General features: G+C 43.5%; 1 protein-coding gene across 1 annotated transcript; it reads right to left on the bottom strand.

The window, feature by feature from the left end:
* Nucleotides 1-349: 349 nt before the first annotated feature.
* On the bottom strand, nucleotides 350-23200 carry CNN1 (calponin 1). Its single transcript, XM_033923657.1, has 7 exons — nucleotides 23042-23200; nucleotides 11061-11182; nucleotides 10399-10465; nucleotides 9454-9591; nucleotides 9105-9215; nucleotides 3778-3924; nucleotides 350-1698 (listed from the first exon to the last, which is right to left on the bottom strand). The coding sequence occupies exons 1-7, from the start codon at nucleotides 23099-23101 to the stop codon at nucleotides 1450-1452; spliced, it is 894 nt and encodes a 297-aa protein (XP_033779548.1). The 5' UTR covers nucleotides 23102-23200; the 3' UTR covers nucleotides 350-1449.
* Nucleotides 23201-23823: the final 623 nt, after the last annotated feature.

Here is a 23823-nt window from a genome sequence, read left to right on the forward strand (position 1 = left end):
TAATCATTCTTGGGACTGAACTCTTGGATTTCCATGCATTCAGCCTACAATAACTGTCAGCACAACAAAGAGAGCGAGAGTCTGTTTCTTGCAGAGCACTTCATTCAGCCACATGTGGCTACAACTGTCTTCATTGGTGGTCCCCCACAGTGTGCTTCATCCTGTCTGTGGATTCAAGGGCAGCCTCAGTGAGGTATGTAAGAGTGTATACTGAAGGACTGGAGCCCTTGTCACATACAAGGGAAGGTTCCAGAACCTGTGATGGAGGGAGCATAACCCCTGCTGAGGGGTTTTCCTTCAGTGCAAGTGCTGTGCTCATTGGGACTTTGGTGCTTAATGTCAAGAGATGGAAGCAGAAGGAAATTCTGAACTATTACTAGAAATATCTATATATTCAGAAAAACATTTTTCTTTTTTTTTTTTTATTATCACAGTGCCAATGTGCTCTAGAAAGCAAAACATGAAAAGCTGTCAACATAACACTTTTTTATTGTGTGGATGTGAGCTGCTTTGGTTCTCTAGCATGCAGTTTGTCTACATTATTTAAAAAAAAAAAAAATCTCTAAAAGTTTCTGTGCCCCTACTCCCTAAAGAAAAGTTTAGCAGGGGTCCTTCATGTACTGAAGTGACCTCTTAGTGGCACAATTTCTGCAGATAGAGGTCACATGATGGCAGACAGTCTGCACCTCATCTTGTCCTGGACACCCTTCAGCTGAAGAGTGATCTCAAGGACAGAGGGAGGTGGTATAAGCTAGTCCTAGAATAGATCCTGTTGTGCCAGTAACCTACTACTGTGAAACAAACTGCCACTTTTTTGGTAAGGTCCAAGCAATATGCCACAGAACAAATCTAGGCTGTCTCTTCATTATAGTTAATGCACTGGTTTCACTGACCCATTTTTTGCTCCTGTCATTCTAGCAGAGCTAATCAGTACCATTACATGAGAAAGTTCCTGCATGCTGCTTTAGTCCTCTTTCAGCTTCTGCATGCTGCTTCAAAGTGCTGCAGTGTTAGTGAGCATGTGTGCATATATGGAGCTAATATTTTGGGAGTCCCCCTAATTTGCTTCTGCAGTTCTGGATGTCTCCTTGAGCTTTTCTGTACCTGGCAGATTGGGAGAGATGACCTACCATAACAACCGTTTTAAAATGCCTTCCCCATTAGCTGCTTTTGGATTCCTATTTTTTTCCTATATTAATAATAACTTATATATTATTCTGAAAAAAAATAAAAAATGTGACATGAACCTCTTCTCCCTGCCTAATCTTTAAGAGCCATACTTCAGAATGACCTAACAAATGATAGAGCCCAAGCCTCTGTGCAGGGTTAGTTGCTGGAGGGATTTATATTATTACGGTATTTTGGGGGACACTTTTGGTTGGGTTGATCTAGGGGTCACTTTGAGGCTGTGTTGCGCAGTCCGTGCAGAGTTAGGAGAATTGGGGCTGGTTACTCAGAGTTGCAGTAGTTGTGTGTATGATCATATTGGTCATCCTCATTCCCGATAATGGGGTAGCTGGGTACTAGGCAGTATTTGACATCGTAGACTTGTCGGGGCAGCCCATACACAGTCATGCCCTGCTGGGAGGCTCCCTTGTTGCTGCCCATCTGCAGTGAGATGTTCTGCATGTCACAGTGCTCCATGCCCAGCTTCTGCTCGAAGATTTGCCGCTTGGTGCCAGGCGCTGTCATCCCTGACTGCAGAGAAAGAGATCAGGAAAATGGCTTTGTGAGTTGTTTTCAAAAGCCTCAGTGGACCTGTTAAGCTGGTCTGGTGACCATGGGTTACTTACTAATGTAAGGCTCAGCCAGTCCTTTTCTAAAGGAAAGCTGACTAAACCTTGACAGCCTATCCCAGAAAATGCTACATCTTGGGGAGTAAGTCTAGCTGTGCTGTATCTCCCCTCCTTTTTAGGGACCTGCTGGAGGCTTTAATTTACTAGCACTGAAAATACCCATTTCTTTATCATCCCTCCAGACCAGCACAGAAACTGATGGGTAATGGTTCACCACGACCAGCAGATGGAGACTGAGACACAAACTTCTGTCTGTAGTACAAGTGAGCTGTGCAGTCCCAAGTACAATCAGTCTGCTCTCAGTCTCCAGCAGGTGGAGGTAGTAAGCCTGTGCAGTCTTTCTCTGGTTTAGTGTAGGGCTATTGGATGTTGGTTAAATTGGCTTTTTGTCCCTGGTTGTGCCGGATTGAGCTTGGGGAAGGAGCCTAAGGAAGTCCCTGATTGGCTCAGATGTCTCAGACCCCCTCCCAGGGGAGGAGCCTGAGGCACCTGAGCCAATCAGGGCCTTAGGCCCCTCCATGTGCATCACATTATGCACTGGGGCGGGGCCTAAGGCCCAGTGTCATCGGGGAGGAGCCGGAGCAGGAGGTGTTTTCAGTACCTCCTCCCAATGTCAGAAGTATGGGGCGGGGGGCCTCCTGTGCCTTTTTCTTTGGGGGGGGAGGGGGAAGTAAGTATTTGCAGGCAGGAGGGAGTGGGCATCCCTCCTGCCATTTTTTTTCAGGGGAAGGTATTTGTGAGCAGGAGGGAGTGGGCATCCCTCCTGCTGGTTTTTTTTTTGGGGGGGGATTGGGCAGGCAGGGGAATGGTGGTTTGAGGGGGCGGTGGCTCATGGGGGCGCGCGATTGAAGGCATTTTTAATGGGACAGATGGTACGCGTTTAAGTTGCGAACATTTGTCCCATTAAAAAAAAGCAGAAACCCTGACAGCAGTGACAGGAGACTACTTCTTCTGTCACTACTGTCAGGGCTCTGCACATGTCTCATTCGCTCACTGAGCAATTGAGTCAGTGGGTTTGCATGCAAATGATTTGCACGCAGACTTGATAGTGAATCAATCGCTGTTTGAAAATTGGCCAGAGAATCGGCCAACAGAGATTGAGTCGCTATCTTTAGTGAATCTGGGCCTAAGTGGAGTACAAAGATTGAAGGAAGGAAGCCAGTTGGGGCTAGGACCTATAAGTATTGTTCTACTGTATTCTGGAACAGGTTGGCAAACTATAAGCACTATAATGATGTAATAGAAATGTGCATTTGTTACCTTGCCTTAAAATAATTAGCTATGTGTACAGTAGAAATGAGCATGTTCAAATGTGCCATGTATAGTAAACACTTTATTAAGACAAACGTGAAAGAATTTTAGAAAATTTTCCAAATCTTTTTTTTTTTTAACTCGGATAAGTTTTTACCACATTCTCTGACAATGAACTCTTTAGGGGGAGGGGCAGGAATCTTTTCTTTGAATGTTACTTACTTTGTGTTATGTTAAAATGTTTTGAATAAAAATTGATAGATTAAAAAGAATTGAAAAAGTTGGAAAAAAAGAACAAAGTTATTTGTCGGGGCCCATCCTTAAGAGTTGGATGAAAAAGGGGCTAATTCTGATATGAAAGAGGAGAGGGGGAAGTTGAGGATCCTGCTGCCCAGTCTTTTACCCAGTTTTCCTTTTTGTCTTCAATAGCTTAGTCCAGAACCTGTGGATTGTGCTTGTTAACTAGCCGATGCCACCCACTGGTCAGTGGACACAGCAATCTGCAAGTTCTGGACAGGTCTGGTGGACTAAAGGAAAGAAACAGCATGTAAGATCTAATTTCTCCTTCTGGGTCAGAGTTGTTTGTAATCAGACCATGTGTGATATCTTTGGGCCTAACTGAATAGAGATTTCTGTTAGAATTCAGGCTTTGGTTGTATCTTAGTTCTGCTTGATGGGCCTTATGGCCTTTATCTGATGTCATTTTCTCAGTTTCTATGCGACTTCTTACCTGGGAGGCCCCCTTGTTGGTACCCATCTGTAAGCTGATGGTAGACTGATCCAGAGGCTGGTCTGTCCTCAGCTTGGGATCATATAGATGTCTGCGAGTACCATATGATGTCATTCCTTTCTGGCTGGCAAACTTGTTGGTACCCATCTGGAAAAAAAAGTCACAAAATTGGTATGTTTTATCTGGCTCCATTGGTGAAGATTGGTCCAGTCTGCAAGTTACACACATACCACCCCACTACAAGGGCAGCAGCATTGCAAACCTCTCTCACACACATGCGCAGAGGCTGATGTACTAAGCTTGAGCTTCACTGCACAATGTTCTTTTTTTAAAATAATCTTTATTCATTTTCAAACTTTCATCAAGTGTACAAATATCAAAATAAATAACTTTGAAAAACAACACTTGAAAATCTTCCTACAGTATCATAAAGTGTATATATAAACCCTCATCCCTCCCATCCTCCCCATTATTACTAAAATAAACAATACAATATGAACCACTCCCCCTCCCTATAGTATATGGTGTTTAATCATTACAAAAGGATGTCAATGGCTCCCATATTTTAATAAAGTTCTTATAATTGCCATTTTGTACAGCTAATGATCGTTCCATTTTATACATGTGACACAATGAATTCCACCAAAAGTTACAATTAAGTCTACTATAATCCTTCCAATTATTAGTGATATGTTGAATGGCGACTCCGGTAATGATCAATAAAAGTTTATTATTAAAAGAAGATATCTAACTCTTTTTCCTCATAGCTGTTCCAAATAGAACCGTATCATAAGATAGTGCTACATGATTTTCTAGTAAATAATTTACTTGATCCCAGATTGAGTTCCAAAAGGCTAAAATATAGGGACAATAAAACAGAAGATGATCTAAGGTCCCTACTTCAATATTACAATGCCAGCATCTATTGGACTTTGAACTATTCAACTTTTGTAATCTAACTGGGGTCCAAAATGCTCTATGCAAAAGAAAAAAACATGCTTGTCTCATAGATGCAGACATTGTACACCTCATCCTCCAAGACCAAATTTGTGGCCATTGAGATGCTGAAATCTGATGCTTAATCTCAATGCTCCAAATATCCCTAAGACCATTTTTAGGCTTTTTTTAACCAATTCACTAATAGTTTTATACCACTGTGCGGCCTGGTGTCCCAGAAAATCCACTGGAAGCATGAAAATTCCTAACTATATTGAGTATTAAGACTTTTCCATTCAGGGAACCCTGCATGAATGGCCTGCTTCAATTGCAACCAACGAAAACATTGTGATTTATTAAGCCCAAATTTATGTTGCAATTGTGTAAAATCCAGCAGTTTACCATTCAAAATAACATCATTTAAAGTCCGTATTCCTGCAATCAACCAATGCTTCCAGATGATCTTAAAATTGCCAATTTGAATCTTGGGGTTTAGCCAAATGGTTTGATTTGTTGAATTGCTGATAGGAACAGCAGATAAATTATTAACAAATCTTAAGGTTTTCCAAGTGTCCATTAAAATTCTATTTTCTTTATATAATCTGTGCATCTTAATACTAAGAACCTGACAAAGATGTAAAGGAAACATGAGTCGCCATTCCAAATATAACCAATCTGGAGTTTATTCAATGAGCTCTGGGAGGACCCAATACATACCTTGACGTAAAATATATATCTTTACAAAAGCCAATTAAGGAGGGTGGGGTAAATTTTCCAAACTTCTATAGGTACCATCAGGCCTATATTTTATGTCACTGCACAATGTTCTAATGGATGTGCTAAAAACATTTTTTACTTCTGATGCGGTAAACCAATTGTATGGAGATTATCATGGTGTAAAAAAGTACACCACTGTGGTAATCTACTGCAGTTTCTTGTACTCGCTGAATTGTCTCCTTTCAGGTTAGTACATGAGGTGGGATTGGCTCATGCACTGCCAGAAAGGGAGAAAAAAATCCCTTGTAGTACAGTTGGTATCTGCCTAATGCATCTACTGCTTCCTATTGCACAAACATATCCTGGTGACTTAGTGGTCAACTGCCTAAAGGTGAAAAAGCTGGGGTGGGGAGTTGTGGCCATTCATACTCTGATTCTTCCCTCTCTCCTTAAAGAATGACTTGAAGATGGATTCCGGAATTAACCACGGGGACGGTGATGAATTTTGTCACCGTGTCATTCTCTAATCCAGGGCACCCCTGGATCATATGACTCCTGCCCATGTGGACTAAGAATTCAACACGATATAACCATGCTCGAGAAATGGGCAGCAACATGGCAAATGAGGTTCAACGTGAATAAGTGTAAAGTAATGCATGTTGGTATCAAAAATCCCATGCATGAATACAGGATGTCCGGGGCGGTACTTGGAGAGACCCCCCAGGAAAGGGACTTGGGAGTACTGGTTGACAAGTCGATGAAGCCATCTGCACAATGTGTGGTGGCGGCGAAAAGGGCAAACAGAATGCTAGGAATGATTAGGAAGGGAATCATGAACAGATCGGAGAAGGTTATCATGCCGCTGTACTGGGCCATGGTATGCCCTCACCTGGAATACTGCGTCCAGCACTGGTCGCCGTACATGAAGAAGGACATGGCACTAGGGATCTCCCGTATGAGGAAAGGCTGAATAAATTGCAGCTGTACTCACTCGAGGAACGTAGAGAGAGAGAAGACATGATTGAGACGTTTAAATATATCACAGGCCATAGCAAGGTGGAAGATGATATCTTCTTTCTTAAAGGACCATCGGCCACAAGAGGGCATCCGCTAAAAATCAGAGGAGGGAAATTTCATGGCGACACCAGGAAGTATTTCTTCACCGAAAGGGTGGTTGATCATTGGAACGAACTTCCACTGCAGGTGATTCAGGCAACCAGCGTGCCAGATTTTAAAAGTAAATGGAATACACGTGGGATCTCTAGAGGGGTAAAGTCGAGGGGGTGGGTCATTAGAGTGGGCAGACTTGATGGGCTATGGCGTTTTTGTGCCGTCATTTTTCTTAGTTTCTATGTTACTCGAAAGGGTCCAGAGAAGAGCAGCTAAAATGGTTAAGGGGTTGGAGGAGCTGCCATACAGTGAGAGATTAAAGAAGCTGGGCCTATTCTCCCTTGAAAAGGAGACAGAGGGAACATGATCGAAACATTCAAGATAATGAAGGGATTAGATTCAGTAGATAAAGACAGGTTGTTCACCCTCTCCAAGGTAGAGAGGGCACTCTAAAGTTAAAAGGGGATAGATTCAGTACAAACATAAGGAAGTTCTTCTTCACCCAGAGAGTGGTGGAGAGCTGGAATGCTCTTCCGGAGTCTGTTATAGGGGAAAACACCCTCCAGAGATTCAAGACAAGGTTGGACAAGTTCTTGCTGAACCAGAACGAACGCCGGTAGGGCTGGTCTCGGTTAGGGCACAGGTCTTTGACCTGGGGCCGCCGCGTGAGCGGACTGCTGGGCGCGATGGACCGCTGGTCTGACCCAGCAGTGGCAATTCTTATGTTCTTAGTGTTTATTTGGAATTAGCACCTACCATTTTAGAAGTTGAGGATGACTTTGCTAGATGCCTCTGTCGACCAGGTAAGTCTAAGGGGAGTGGGGTGCTCAAGGGCCTCGGATGGAGACATTACATCCCACCACACACATTATGTGCCCTGGGCCAGATAGCCAATGATGGGGGGGGGGGGGTGGGTTATGGCTGAACAGGTCTTCTGAGTTGAAGTACTACAGCACTGAGTAGGAGTAAAGATTCAGTATAACAAATGAAGAAAAAAAAGGCCAAGATTTAGCATGATTTTTTTTTTATAGCAGGATCTGTGAAGATTGTGGTATTTCATATGCCCACTATATTCTGTAGCTTAGTGATTTTACTTTCTGATTTTTCATTGCTAAAAAATGTGACTACATTCGGAGTAAGATTAGCATGGGAAATGGGTATAAAGTGCTTCACTTATTACCTCCCTCACTCCACCCCCCCTCCCCAAATAGGAGAAGTACAGCATAAGTAGTAATAGACTGAGCTGTGATTCTTTTCATAGGAACGGGAAGAATATTAGTCTACAAACAAGTCTATTCCAGAAATGGAGAAGCGTAAAACTAGAGGACATAATGTGAGGTTGCAGGGTGGTAGGAGTAACGTCAGGGAATACTTCTCAGAAAGGCTAATGGATGCCTGGAATGGTGGAGGCAAAAACAGTGACTGAGTTCAAAAATGCATGGGATAGACACAACCACTAGATCAAAAGAGGACAGTATCGACACAAAACTTGATAGATCAAAGACTATAACTTTGTTTATGATGCACAGGAGTGGTGCTTAAATGGGAGCCCCAGCAGCAGGGAAGTGAAGACGATGCCGGAGTCTATGTTCCTTTTATATGGCAAGATGGATTGGGAGGGGCTGGAGTTGGCTTTGACTGTGACTCCGGCAGTGGAGCCGTTGCCAGACAAACTTCTGTGGTCTCTGTCCCATATGTGGCGAGATGGATCAGGAGCATTATACATATTTTATACCACATTCAAATTGTCTTGAGTATAGGTCTTACCTAGATCTAGGGGGGGTGGGGGAAAATCTTATACTGGATGTCATCATGTTTGGAAAGATGAAGGAACCAGGCGAAGAGGGCGATCTGCAATCAGATGGCTGCACACATTGAAAGCAACCATGGAGATGACGCTGGACCTTACTGGACTATCACAAAATCGATATCATTTTAGATCTGTAATTCATCAAGTCGCTAAGACTCAAGCATAAGTCGATGGCACCTACCTAACTGGTTGGTTCAACAATGCCTTGAGAATGAATGTGACTGTTGGACGTATTATCTGCCATCATTTGCTATGTTAATGGCTAGGAGTGTGCAGTTATTACCAATGCCAGTAGATGGCAATCTGACCAAAGGCATTAATGAGGCAGCCAGCTTGGGTTAGGTCTACAGCACTGAAGTGAAACCTGTTCAAAGGTTTGGCTGGCTCTCCAGTTTCACTAGTAATGGTACATATAGAGCAGTTCTGTGCCATTCACCGTGACATCTCATGCACTTCGGTCCTGTTCTATTCAAAGTATGAGGAGAAAGCAGGACCCTGAGACTCTGGATGGTTGAATACATCAGAAATAGCTGAAGAAAGTGGGGAGGTATCCAAAATGCAGCACAAACAGATGTTGCAAGATTAATGAGGGTTGGATGAAATACTTTACAAGTGAAAAATGTTAGACAGCAGTACCCAAATGGGTGAAACAAGACTTCAGGTAAGGATACAGTAACACTCTCCAGACAGCCAAAGCATGAATACAGTTTGAAGGGAGACAGGATGAGGTTTCTGATGTAAGGGGAAGACTGACCTGCAAGCCGATGATGTTCCGGCCTTCCTTCAGCTTCTGTGGGTGGAAGCGACGCTCTTGCTTATCTGCATATTTCACACCTATGTTCACTTTGGAGCCTCTGGAGTTGGCCTGAGAGCAGAGAAACAACCTGTTAAATATGCAAGTGCCTTACAGACTGGGGCAGACACGGTCATGATATGGCTGGAGTCATTGACTAGTGGTCCTAAAACAGCCCTCTGCATCAATATGGCAGATTCCCACTTTCTCACCACCTGTGCTATAATGGTATCTTTTAAACAGAGGTATTCTGCTTGCCCTTGGTCTGAAGCCCCAAACATGTTGCTGATACAAACCAAGTGGAACCTACCACGCTGGCCAATGCTAACAGTGTGGACTGGACTTGAGTGTGGTTGCAATTTTCATAAAGGTCATTGGCCTCAAAGATATCGTGAGGCTTCACACCATAGTCTGTGATAGCTTTGATGAAGTTCCCAATGTTTTCCAGCTGGAAGAGAGAAAGAAACAAAACAAAATAAAAGAATGTTTCATTGCTAGAGATGTGAGTGCGGAAGGTGGCAATGCATGCACTGTAAACTCACTACCCTCATCCCCGGGGGATGCACATGTTGCTTCCACAGGAGTAGGGTGGAAGAGGTTAACCCCATTTCTCCCACCTGACTTAATGTTGGGTTAATTTTGAAGCCTGCTGTTGGCAGAAATTGCTAACCTATTTTCTTTGGAGCCCCATTTGGGGGGGGACATCTGTCAAGTTCTAATGAGTATTGAGAAAAGTGCACTGTGGTGCACCTGCTTCTCTTTGCAAGCCTTTGCACATTTCTACGTCGAGTCCCCAAGCACATGAAGGGTGATTCTATAAGGACTACATAAATTTAGGTCCCATTTGCAGATGCCAATTTATACAATAGGCACACTTACCACTAACTGTTTTGGTGTGTAAGTACTGCTAAGTGCAAGAGCAGAATATGTGTCTCTTTAATGTGTGCGTAAGTTACACGCTGGCAGGGCATGCAACAATTATGACTGCCATTAACTTGGCGTGTAGCTGTAGGTAGGCCAATACTAATTCATGCTAGCATTCTATGACGGCAGCAGGGTGCCAAGATGCTGTTAAGAATTGAAATTGGGACACCTAAATCATTGTTCCAGGTTATAGAATTCTTGCACCAAGGGGAGAAAGCGTGACACTATGATTTGTGGGAGTGATGTCACCTTTGACATCACAGTAGGGGGTGTTGCTTAAAGCCATTTCCCTCTTGGGAAAGAGTTAAACAGAGTTTTAATGAGACGGTACCTGGTGCCAGTTCTGTGTGGATTCATTCACCTTCCTTATTGACCCTGGTTGCAGTCTGTTTATTAGCCTAAGAAAATACAAGAGAAGGGCAAAGTTACCTGGTGCTCCGCTTCTTGAGGAGAAAGGTATTCAATGAGCTGAGCTGGGCTGTACCTATGTGTTCTCTCCACCATCTTTTCTAGGCTGGTCTCCATCAAGCTCTCATGATTTGTCAAGAGCTCTAAGCTAGAGAATGACATGGGGACAAATTTTTTTTCCCATTCCCATGGGAACTCATTTCCTCGTGAGTTCAGTTCCTGTTCCTGCAAGCTCCGTCCTCACTTTAAAATCATAAATGTTTGAGGTTTGTGCAGTTAAGGCAGAGCTTACAAGAAAGGGACAGCGACAAAACTCACAAAGACAGGATAGGGAAATTGAGTTCCGATGGGGACAAATCTGTCCCCGTGTCATTCTGTAAGCAGGTGACACCCCCCCCCCCCCCCCCCAATTCATAAGGTGTTTGCCCACCTGTAAATAAATACAGGTCTTGATTCAGATGAGAGCCTTTCTTTCTGTCACTAGGGACAATGTGTCCCTTCCTTCGCCCTCATCCAAAGATTTTACGTAGTGCTGGTGCCTGAGCTGCCTGGCTAGGTTTTTCATGTGTGTGGTGGCTGTCTTACTCGCATAGAATGATCCCATCCTTCAGGCTTTCCATGAAGTTGGCTCCGATGTGCCTTCCAGTCACTTCCTCTATCCACTGCCTCAGCTCCTGCTCTTTCTGTGCATCGTACTTCTGAGCTAGCTGCAGAGAGAGTGAGTGGCATATTAGTCCCCAGCGGAAGGGGGCAAAAGACAGCTCCTATAACCTTATGTGAGGTTCCTGCCCTGCCTCTACATCTCTGCTGAGTGGCATCAGAGTGAGGTGCATTGATAGAGCTGTGGAGAGGGGTTTGTAGGGCAGAAATGAGGAGCATTTGCAGACCTGTGTGTGTGAGGGTCTCGGTACAGGACAGAGATGGCCGAAAGGGTGGAGGAGCGACACTGTATGTATTCTTTAGCGTCCCTCCAGACCAGCACAAAAACGGACGAGTTTATGCCCCTCTGCCATCAGGTGGAGACTGAGACACTAACTTTTGACTACAGTACAAGTGGGCTATACAGTGCCTCTTACACTCAGTCTTTTCTCAGTCTCCAGCAGGTGGCGAGGTAATAGGGTTACCATATGACTCCAGAAAAAGGAGGATGGATTGAGACATCCGGGTTTTACTTCTGCTGAAAGCAATGGATGTAAAATCTGGATGTCTCAATCCGTCCTTCTTTTTCTGGAGCCATATGGTAAGCCTAAGTGGTAAGATTGTGCAGTCTGTGCTGAGGTTTGTTTGGGCCTGTTGGATCTGATTTAGCGAGCCTTTCTTGTCCCTTTGCTGTCCATACAGAGCTTGGGGGGACCCTTTCAGGGGTTTTGACCTCGGGGGTGCCCTACCCCCATTTCCCCCACCTCCCCAGGTTTTCTGAATTTAGAGGAGCCTCAGCTGTATGCCTGGCCACCTGTTTAGAGTGCCTGTGGGGTCTCCTCTCTTGAGACAGCTGGTGGGCTGTGAGAAGTTAAAAAAAAAAAAAGAAAGACACAAGAAATGAGCATAAAGGGGTCATGAGGCCACTGTTTTTCTATGATGTTCTTGTGCGTGGGTTTTTGGCACAGTCAATATGAGTGCTTTGAAAAAAGCAGCACAAGTGCGTTTTATGTGGGCACCGGGTGGTGTATGTGGATGGCGGGTGTACAAAGGGGACCCGGTTTTGTTTGTTGGCATGTCAAGCTCCTCTTCGCATGTGCACTGCTTGGTGGGAAGCGGTGGTGACGCCCGGGCCTCACTCCGGGATTTCCTCATCTGAGAGCAGTCTGGCAGATTCGGTGTTGTGGACCACTGGGAACTCTGGGGATTCCCTTATCACTGCGGCTGGGCTGCTAGCGGTGTTTCTATAGTGGCGGGGTCAGTTTGTCTTTGGTGCTGTGGATTGTTTCAGGTGACAGCTTAGCACTGGCCCTTCCCTCGGTTTTAGTGAGAAGCACATCCATTTTGCCCATGGCCTCAGGTGACCTTCCTCTTGTCTTAGAGAGACAGGAATAGGTCTTAAATGTGTCTTCTGCTCCTGCTCTGTTTTCTGGATTGCTGCCGGGAGAGTGTGGTGCAGTGGTTACCAAAGAATCTTTACTGAAACTTTTCTATGTGTTTATAAATTCAAAATTAGACTATTGTAATGTGATCTATGCGGGGTTACCAAAATCGCAACTAAAACGTCTTAAGACATTACAAAATATGGCGGTGAGAATAATAAATTTATTCTTCTATACCGCCCAACACGAAGTTCCAGGCGGTTAACAACAAAGAAGAACTGTACAATCGGTGAAAAGTACAACAGGTTAATAAAAATGAGTGATAAAAAGAAAAGTTACATAATTATTTAACAAACTTATCAAGCAAGTGTGTTTTTAAAAATTTTCTAAAAACATTATAAGAATTTGTTTGACAAATAAGCGGCTTAACCAAGAGTTCAGTTTGCCTAGTTGAAAGGCAAATGTCCTATTCAAAAATTTCTTGTAACGACAGTTCTTAGCTGAAGGATACATAAACATTAACTTATTATGAGTGTTTTTTAATGAAGTATAAAAATTAAATTGAGAGGCTAGATATCCCGGAGCCAAACCAAAAAAGAGAATTAAAACAAAGACAACCAAATTAAAAAAGAATACGTGCCTCAAAAGGCAACCAATGCAATTGCCAATAAAATGGGCTAATGTGATTATATTTTTTTAGGCCAAAAATTAAACGCACTGCTGTTTTTTTACTAATCGAATACGTTGTAAATTTTTCTTAAATGATGCAAGATAGACGATATTACAATAGTCGAGGACAGACAGAATTAGAGACTGTACCAAAATTTTGAAAGAAGCAAAATCAAAAAATCTTTTGACAGTTCTGAGTTTCCAGAGGATCTTAAAACATCTTTTTATCTTAAGGTCAGTATGATCCTCAAATGTTAACTATCTATCTAGTGTAACCCCTAAAATCCTAATAAAAGGAACAATTTCAAAGGTTTGATCATTGATTAAGACCTGGCTGGCAAGAAAAAAATTTGTTTTATCTGAATTAAGTTTAAATTTAAACATCCAAAGTTGTATCTTTGCCAAAATTTCAGCAATCTGGACTTTTATGTCCTCAGAAAAAGATGACATAGGCAATAACACAGTAATGTCATATATATATATCATGTAATGCCTCTATTAAAACAATTACATTGATTACCTGTCTATTTCAAAATACATTTTAAGATTCTTACTTTGACTTACAAAACATTACAGTCAGGTATTCCTGATTATCTGGCAACTTTAATTCTTCCTTATTCTCCATCAAGGACTCTGATCTTTGATAGATAATAGATTGGTTATTCTGCGTCCCTCAAAAATGAAATGGGAGAGAACCCAAAATTCAGCATTTTTTGCTATTGCGCCAGCGCTATGGAATTTTTTACCCGCAAATTTAAATTTAGAATCTTCATATACTCAGTTTCGTGTACTTTTAAAATGAGCTTTTGCTTAATTGAAAAAACAAATTACTGGTGAGCATATTTTTGCAGTGTTGGTCTTTGAATGAATGTTTTTTATGTTTCTTTTTGTATGAAGGAAGTATGCTATCGGCGATATATCAAGTTTAATAAACAATAAACGAATATGTATACCCTAGAGGAAAGAAGAGATAACAGGAGATATGAAGCTGACATTTAAATACTTGAATGGTATTACATAGTAACATAGTAGATGATGGCAGATAAAGACCCAAATGGTCCATCCAGTCTGTCCAATCTGTTTCAATTTAAATAAAAAAATTTTTTTTTTCTTCTTAGCTATTTCTGGGCAAAAATCCAAAGCTCTACCAGGTACTGTGCTTGGGCTCCAACTGCTGAAGTCTCCGTCAAAACTCACTCCAGCCCATCCATATCCTCCCAGTCATTGAAGCCCTCCCCAGCCCATCCTCAACCAAAAGGCCATATACAGACACATACCATGCAAGTCTGCCCAGTACTGGCCTTAGTTCTTCAATATTTACTATTATTTTCTGATTCTGGATCCTCTTGTGTTTATCCCACACTTCTTTAAACTCTGTCACCGTTTTCCTCTCTACCACCTCTCTCGGGAGCGCATTCCAGGCATCCACCACCCTCTCCGTAAAGTAGAATTTCCTAACATTAATCTAAAACAATTTTTTCCAGAGACAAAGAAGTGGTAAAACTATAGGACCTAATGAGGTTGTAGAGTGGTAAACCTAGGAGTAACATCAGGAAATACTTTTTCACAGAGGATGGTGAATGCCTGGAATGCCCTTCCAGTAGGAGGCGGTGGAGACAAAAACAGTGATGGAGTTCCAAAATGCTTGGGATAGACACAAAAGGATCTCTAAATAGAAAGAGGATAGTATCGAAACAAAGCTTAACAGATCAACAGCTTTCAGGTGTCCACTCTTCCAACCTCTCTTCAACAACCCTACCACCTTTTCCGAAGTCACAGAAGAGGAAACTGCTCACCTTCTTTCCTCCAAACCCACCATCTGTTCCTCTGACCTGATTCCTACCCACCTACTTAGAGCCATCGCTCCCACTGTCATCCCTCCCATCTGTCACATCCTCAACCTTTCACTTTCCACTGCAACAGTTCCTGATGTCTTCAAAGATGCCATAGTTACATCTCTCCTCAAAAACCCTCACTAGACTCCACATCTCCTTCCAACTATCGCCCCATCTCCCTCCTCCCCTTCCTATCCAAACTACTCAAACGCACTGTTCACCACAGTTGCCTGGATTTCCTTCTCATGATATTCTTGACCTGCTTCAATTGGGCTTTCGCCTTCTCCGTTCTACAGAAACTGCCCTTGCTTAAGTCTAACGACTCTTAACTCCCATTCGCTGCTGTCAGATACCTATACCCACTGTATCATTTCCTCTACCATAATCTCCCCAACCCTGTAATGTCCTGTCTAAATTAGATGTAAGCTCTTCTGAGAAGGGACTGTCTATTGTATGTTAAAATGTACAGCGCTGTGTACGCCTTTAAAGCGCTATAGAAATAATAAATGGTAGTAGTTCCTGGCCTCTATCCTCATCCTTCTTGATCTGTCTGCAGTCTTTGACACTGTTGAGCACCACCTCCTCCTTGATACGCTGTCCTCGCTGGGATTCCAGGGTTCTGTTTTCTCCTGGTTTTCTTCCTATCTCTCCCATCGTACTTTCAGTATATGTTACGGTGGATCCTCCTCCACTGTTGGTGTACCTCAAGGCCCTCTCCTCCATATATAGCTGTTTTTTTTCTGGGGTTGTACTGCATGCAAAGTCTTGAATCTTAGGGTTTTCTTTGTATATAGTACTCCCCCGGAATTTGTGGGGGTTCTGTTCCAGGATCCCCCGTGAATTTCAAAAAACTGTGAATACGTTTTTTAAGCAGGGGAGACAGAAGAGGGCGGCAGGAGAGAGCAGCCGGAGTGCCGGCGAGTGAAGGAAATCACTCGCTTTATGCGCCAACCGCCTCTTCCTGTACTAAAGTCGGGCCTTACCAATCAGGAGCTGCGTGTCAAAGCAGCTCCTGATTGCTGAGGCCCGATTTTAGTACAAGAAGAGGCGGTGATTTCCTTCACTCGCCAACACTCCAGCTGCCCTCTCATGCCTGGTCATTCATGGTCGGAAAATACCGCGAACCGCCGACCGCAAATTCGCGGGAGAGCACTGTATACTTAAAGATCTCAATATGCATACTTTAGTGGAAAGGCGGGAGAGGAGAGATATGATAGATGTTTAAATACCTACATGGTCCCACCTTGGATCTTTTTGAGGACTTGAGTTGAAATTTATGCTTATATTTGATAGCTTTTATATCGTTTGCTGTTATATTAATTTCTTGCTGAATTTCCTTTCTGTACAAGTTAATGCTTGATTATATTGAAAAATTCAATAAATATATAATAATAAATACCTACATGGTGTAAATGTGCATGAGTTGAGTCTCATTTGAAAGGAAGCTCTGGAATGAGAGGACATAGGATGAAGTTAAGAGGTGATAGGCTCAGGAGTATCTAAGGAAATACTTTTTTACAGAAAGGGTGGTAGATGCGTGGAACAGTCTCCCGGAAGAGATGGTGGAGACAGAGACTGTGTCTAAATTCAAGAAAGCCTGGGATAGGCACGTGGGATCTCTTAGAGAGAGGAAGAAATAATGGTTACTGCAGATGGGAAGATTGGTTGGGCCATTTGGCCTTTATCTGCCTTCATGTTTCTATGTTTCTATCTATGGTCTGTGTATGGCAAGAGTAGGTTATGATAGCAACTCCAGTAACTAAGAAGTAGGGTCAGTAAAGGGCAAACATTTTTACTGTCTGGGGATCAGTAGCAAGAATACATGTTATACCACATCCATATCATATGAGTGCAGGTCTTGTATATTGCAGTTGGGGAAGGGAAGCCATCTTATAGTGGAACTTGGCAAGTAAAATGTACTAGATTGTTGGTTCAATATTGCCTTAATAATGAATGTGACTGTTGGGGAGGCAGGATGGACCACCAGAACTGCTCTCCATCGCCTAAAAGGCTTGCCATAGTCTTCTAGGCATGGGCCAGCCTTCCCACACAGTCCACTACATTCTCCCTCTTTCAGTCTGTTTGTGCAGTTCTATTCCTGGCTGGAGCCAATGCTATTATTCGTTATTTCCTAACAGCTCCCCTCCCATCCCCCAATCTGGGAGCAAAACAGTGTGTTCATTCTGTCTTAAAGCAGCTGGTCCTGACAGGGCCTGTCCCACTGTCTTCCTTCCAGCCACTCACCTTCCCCATCCCCTGCTAGCCACCTTCTACCCTGCAGTGCTTGGGGTGCTCTCGGCTCGCACTTGCATTTTTCTCTCAAGCTCGATGCTTTTCCCCTTGCCAAGGGAGGGACTGCTGCCAACTTCCACAGGCATAGGGAGCAAAGGAATTCACCAAACTAGGGAGAAATATTAGGCCCCTGCTGCTTCTTAGGTTTATTTCTCAGAGCAGACGCTGTACATAGGGAGGGTTGCAGTGGTTACTGCTAGGCAGGGTTACAAGTCTGGCCTCTCATTCTTAATCTCAGTGTGAGAACAGGCCAGTAGACACCCCCCCCCCCAAACAAACTTTATTAGCCCTGCCTTGGGAGTAGAGTAGTTTTTTTTTAGGATACTTACTGTCTGCCTAGGTGTGTGACATACCTAGACCATGCTAGCTGAGACCTGTACCCCACCCTGTCCTTCTAGCCTAATGTAGTATGATAGGTGGGGAGCCTCTCCCTCCCCATCTTACCCCTAGTGACTGTGACAGAGCTCATTTCTCTGTATGCATCAGGGAACATCATATGCCAGTGTGAACCTTAATCAGAAATGCAAAAAAAAAAAATTTTTTTTAAAATGCTAAGCATCTCAGAGAAATATCTGACTGAGCCGCTATGAGGCACAAGGTTTGATCTTTAGCGTGGGCTGTCTATATCCCTCCTGATGCAGGGGTACTCTGTCTCAGCACAGACACACCCCTCATGCTTCAGGCATTACAAAATGGCTGCCCTCGCAGTATTCTGTAAAGTCTATTGCACTGTGGCAGCAGCAAGATCTCCCTGTAACAGCGATGGAACCTCATTACATTGAACATGAGAAAACCTTATTTCATCTAGATTCTGGCTCTTAAGGATATCTGCTCTCCGTTCTTGCCTGCTCCTCACCCCAGCAACCGATAGCACAATTGAGCCCCTGTGACATGTCATAGACAAAGGTAGCGCCATACTGGGACTGACTAAAGGTTCATGAAACCCAAGCAATAGTGGCCAATCCAGGTCACAAGTACTTGGTAATAAACCAAAACAGTAAAACAGATTTTATGCTGCTTCTCCTAGAAAAAAGTTGTCATTTTCCCAAGCCCTAGCTGTTTTAGCCTTTCCTCATTGGAAAATCTTCACATCCCCTTTATTATTTTTGACACCCTTCTCTGTATCTTTTAAATTCTGCCATATCTTTTCTTGAGATGCATTGACCAAAATTGCACACAATATTTGAGGCACGATCATTGGGAACAGGCTGAACCCCTCCTCACCCACTCCTTTACATCTCCGCAGGAGCAAAATCTGGGAACTGTGCCAGAGATAAAATAGCCCCTGATGAGCAAAAAGAGGGCTTCATCTATCTTGGAGTTTTCTATTTGTGAATGCACATCTCTCCCTGAAAGACAGGCATAGTGAGGTGAATTATGGCCCTGTCTCTGCCTAAGAACTTTTCACACCTGGACCAGGGAATCACTTCAGCACGCCTCAGATAATATACCTTATATAGCACTGCTCAACCCATGGCCTTCCAAAGCAGGAAATAGAAGAAAAGCTAGCCTTATATGGAGAGACAGCAGCAGCTGAGCTGGGGTTAGGATTTGGGTACCAGAACAGTGCAGCCAGGGACCAGAGGCATTACCCTTCCATAAGAATAGTCACACTGGGTCAGACTAAGGGTCCATCTAGCCCAGTACCTTGTTTACAACAGTAACCAATCCAGGTCACAAGTACCTGGCAGAACCTCAAAGAGCAGCAAGATTCCAGAAATAGGCAAGGAAAGGCTGCAACCAGGCCTTCTGCCAGTGTCCTGTTACAACCCTGGATGGGCTGTAGAGTATTCAAGAGTAGTTATGCTCAAAGCTTTCCTAAGAATCACTTTATTACCCTCTCAGCACTTGCTGGGTAGTGGCAGATCATGAAGCTCTGACATCATCATCTGGCGACCAGGCAGGGGCTGATCCTATACCCGAGGACTCATGAAGCTCTGACATCATCACCTGGTGACCAGGCAGGGGCTGATCCCAAGCTCTGACATCATCACTTGGTGACCAGGCAGTGACTGATCATTACATTACATTAGTGATTTCTATTCCGCCAATACCTTGCGGTTCAAGGTGGATTGCATAAAAGTTTTCAGAGATTACATAAAAGTTTACAGGAATAGCATAAGAGATGTCGTAAGAGTTACATAAGAATTACCAGAGAGTTGTCGAGATCTTAAGGTGGTAAGTGTTGGGTAAATAGAGGCATTTAGCATTAGTTGGGTAGTTAGAGGCATATTAGAGTATATTAAGGGTATAGAGTGGGTAGGTGGGGTTTGGGTAGGAACTGGTCGTGTTAGATAGGTTTTATGTATTTTTTGAAGAGTAGGGTTTTAGTATCTTTCTTGAAGGTTTTGTAGTCTGTGGTCGATGACAACAGAATGATGATTTGTCTGTCCAGTTTAGCTGCTTTGGTGGCTATTAGGTTGTCATATAGTTTTTTCATTTGACATTTTTGGATGGTGGGTGTGTGAAAAGTGAGTGGGTTCTCCTGTGCCTGGATGAGGAGGATTGAGTTAGTCGGTTATTCCAGTAGGTTGGGCTTTCTCCGTTAATAGCTTTGAATAGTAGGCAGTAGAATTTGAAGTCTACTCTTGCTTGTATTGGGAGCCAGTGAGAGTCATGGTATGCTGTTCTGATCCTATGCCCGAGGACTCATGAAGCTCTGACATCATCACCTGGCTACCAGGCAGTGGCTGATCCTATCCCCGAGGACTCGTGAAGCTCTGACATAATCACCTGGTGACCAGGCAGGGGCTGATCCTATGCCCGAGGACTCATGAAGCTCTGACATCATCTGGTGACATGAGCAAAGTGTTTCCAATGACATGAGCAGAACGTTAGTGTAATAGATTGGACAGTGATTGAGTCTCTGTGTGAGAGAAACACTGACACTTGCACAGTCTCTCCCAGACACTTGTGCAACATCCCTATGGAGGCAGTAGGAAGCCTTGTGATGAGATATATCTTCCTGCTCTCTCCCAACATTACTTTAGAAACATGATGGCAGATAAAGGCCAATGGCCCATCCAGTCTGCCCATCCGCAGTGACCATTAGCTCTTCCTCTAAGAGATCCCACGTGCCTATCCCAGGCTTTCTTGAAATCAGACACAGTCTCTGTCTCCACCACCTCTACCGGCGGGAGACTCTTCCACGCATCTACCACCCTTCATCTTGGACAAGGAGCCGTTTTACATGTAAAGTTGGATAGAAGGGGCAGGGGGAGAAAATGGCACCCTCCAGAGTTTTGCTGTTGAATAAGGGCCCAGACAGTGTCCCCTGCTGGATGTGAATATAGGGTGGGAGTTTTACATGATGGGACATTACACTGCAAGGACATGCTGACCCCCCAAGACCCAAGCAGAGGAAGACAGGCGCTTGAGGAGTAAAACTGGTCCCTGGGTTTTAATCTGATAGCAGAGATGCTAAGTCTCACTCATTTGAAAGCTCTCTCATTCTCACACTCTTTGAGCCCTAGTTCTCATCAGAGCTTCACTACCAGTGCACTGATCTTGATCACTGCTTTCAGAAAGAGAAGCCTTAGAGAAGTAAACCAAGTGGTCCAACTGGTAAGAAAATAAGTGAGCACACCTTTCTGCCTACTGCTTCCCCTTGCCCTGCTCTGAAACGGAGTATACTTTTTAAGAGGAAGACAATTTTCAGCTCAAAACATTCACCCAAATGGCTCCCCACTTTGCATTCTTTTAGAAACTCCAAAGAAAAGCCAAGATCCTTTGCAAATAATTGTACACTTAAACCATGCTGGATGTACCCTCTGAAAAATCTTACTCTTGGGCCTTGAATCTGACTTTGGGATGGTTCACCCTCAGCATCTCTGTGATGGTGGAATCATAGGGCACAGCTGAGGGGGGGTGGGAAGCTTGAAGGTGGATGTGCCTAACTTTGGGAAGACTTGCTTATATATTTTCTGCCCTAACCAGACTTCCTTCTGTATCACTCCCTTGGCCAGTCTTTTCCCGAATTTTTACATGATTTAATTTTTAATTCTGTAAACCGCTTCTTAGATTTACCAAGAATTGTGGTATATCAAATGTGCAATGTTGAAACTGAAGGCTAAGTCCATTTTCTTTAGGACCCTAAGTTTCAAGTTTATTTAAAATATGATATACCGCTTTTCAAATATCCAAGCGGTGTACATAATTGCAAAGTTAATAAAAATAGGGGTTCACAAAAAACAAGACAAACTAGTAAAAAAAATAGGAAAGGGTCGGGAAACACCCTAAGATTCCAGCTTTGACTTTTGCTACATTGACCTGCATTTCATTTGCATTTCTGTATCCCTCATCTAGCCAAAGGTATTTAGTATCCTAGATTTCGGGACATTTTCAGCTATAATCTCGGACCCCTAAAGTCAGCTGAATATCCTCCTGTATTTAAGAGGTTTACATTTGAACACTGAGCACTTCCTACAGACTGACCCCCTCACTCTGAAACAGATCCCTCTCGATTGTTTCTTCTCTCCCATCCTTCAGTATTTGCCTCTACCTTGTATCTCTCTTGGTCTCACCCTTTGCTTCCCCCCCCCCCCCTGCCAATCACTGGTTGTCTTATCACCACCCTTCTTTGTCGCTTTTTCACATGTTTGGCAAAAATAGGATTGTATTAGGGAGATGCACATGTTCCTCAGCTCCGGCTCTCCCATCTTCCATGTCTAGGAAAATATCTGTTTCTCTTTGGGTATCTGTGGCAGCCCCTTACTGCTCCTCTAGGGTGGGCTGATGAATCCCTTGTAATAGAAGTAACCCCTTGCTGGCCCTCTCCTGTACCCCAAAGACCAGGAGAAACAAGGAATTCTAGGCACTCCCTTGCCCAACTGTAATCACAGAGAGCTAGGAGAAGTTTCCAAGTTTATTAAAATTTTGATAAAACGCTAAAAAAAATAGGGGGGGGGAACATTTAACAGACTAAATATAGACAGATGAAGAAACAAAAGGAAAGTGGGGAGAATTACAATTTGAAAGAAAAGAAGACATGGATGGTAGATAACAGAAGGGAGGTAAAGGAGATCCGTTATATTAAATGACCAAGGCAAACACAGATCAGCATTCAAATTCAACTTTAAAAAGGAAGGATTTAAGATTTCCTTTACATTTATCTAAGTAGTCAGGGCATTTCTAAGCTATAAAAATCTCCATTATAAGAGCATCCCCCCCCTGTTAAAATCAAAGTTGCTTTTCTTTTCACTCAACGTCCAGTTTGTACTGTGGAATCTGTTGCCAGAGGATGTGGTTAAAGCAGTTAATATAGCTGAGTTTAAAAGGGTTTAGAAAAATCCCTGAAAAAAATCCATAAAGCATTATTAGCCGGGTAGACATGAGAAAGAAAGGTGCCCACTTATTTCTGGTTGTAAGAAAGCAGGAATGGCACATGCGACCTCAACTGCTTCTGTGGAGCAAGCGGGTAACTGGTTCAATGCAAGTTGGTATATCATATGTTTTTAGGTACAGCCCTTTTTAATAGGAAAATCTCTGCCCCTTACACATCGACCAATATTCTCATTTTAAATCATTCTTGTAGAACCTTGTTAGAAGAACATTACCAGATGAGCTGTTCTAGGAACCTCCTCCTATAGATTATCTTTCTTATACAACCCGCTACATGCTCAGTCCCTATAGGGTACTTTCTGCTCTTAAGTCCATGTTGCCCTCGTCTTCCTCCACCGCATCTTTGGGCAGCAGTGCCCACCATGCCCTCGTCTGCTTCTGTTCACAGATCCACCTCTGCGCCCCTTACCTTGCTTTTCACATCTGCGGACAGCCCGTAGGTGGGTCCCCTGTTAAAGTGTGCTGACATGCTTGGCTTTGCCGGGTTTCCTGCTCCTGGGATATTTAAATCCCCCTCTCTGCCAGCGCTCCCTGATGCCTCAGCAGCGCTTGCAGCTGCTTAGTGGAACTTTTCATACTCTTCTTGAAGTGGGCACGGGCAGGGGGGAGCTACATCCCATTGGTCCAGCCGCAGGCCAGTACAGGCCCAGCATTCCAGTGATGTCAGCCTGTAGGTATTGGAGCATGAATTGTGTAATATTTTCCGCCTTTGGGCTTCTCTGTGTTTCTCTTGTGAGTGAAAAAGCTGCTCTCCAGCCCCTGGCAGGGAGAAGCAGATGCAATATCTACTTCCAGATCATTAACTAACTTCCAAAAATCCTTTCATCCCACTGGAGGGTTGAGTCGCTCTGCCATGAAACACAGCTCTGCCCTTCAAGGGTCTTCTGAGTAACCTCTGACCTTGCTACTTCAGATCCACATCCCCAGTTAAGTTCAGAAAAAGCCTTTCTTCTGCACAAACTTCCATTAGTTGCAGCCACAATTTGGCTCAGTTAAAATCAAGTACAGAAATGAGTAGACTTTCAGCAGGACCCAAGTGGGTTCCAAAGATACATAAGTCATAAAATAAACACATTATTCATTTAAAAAACAACAACAACAAAATCACACATTCTGTATCTGGTATCTCATAGCAATCAATATCTTCATCCATTTATAGAAAAACTTCTACAAATAAGGAGGTTTTAAATC

This window comes from Geotrypetes seraphini, chromosome 16 (genome assembly GCF_902459505.1).
Source record: "Geotrypetes seraphini chromosome 16, aGeoSer1.1, whole genome shotgun sequence".
NCBI classification, from domain to species: Eukaryota; Metazoa; Chordata; class Amphibia; order Gymnophiona; family Dermophiidae; genus Geotrypetes; species Geotrypetes seraphini.

What these genes read in the sequence shown, in the direction of transcription:
- CNN1 (XM_033923657.1), bottom strand. Translation starts at nt 23,101, where the DNA reads ATGTCAGCACACTTTAACAGGGGACCCACCTACGGGCTGTCCGCAGAT. An exon ending in GGAACATCATCGGCTTGCAG is followed by an intron (nt 3,925 to 9,104) that starts GTCAGTCTTCCC and finishes TTTTTTTTCCAG; the next exon opens with ATGGGTACCAACAAGTTTGC. An exon ending in CCAACAAGGGGGCCTCCCAG is followed by an intron (nt 1,699 to 3,777) that starts GTAAGAAGTCGC and finishes CTTTCTCTGCAG; the next exon opens with TCAGGGATGACAGCGCCTGG.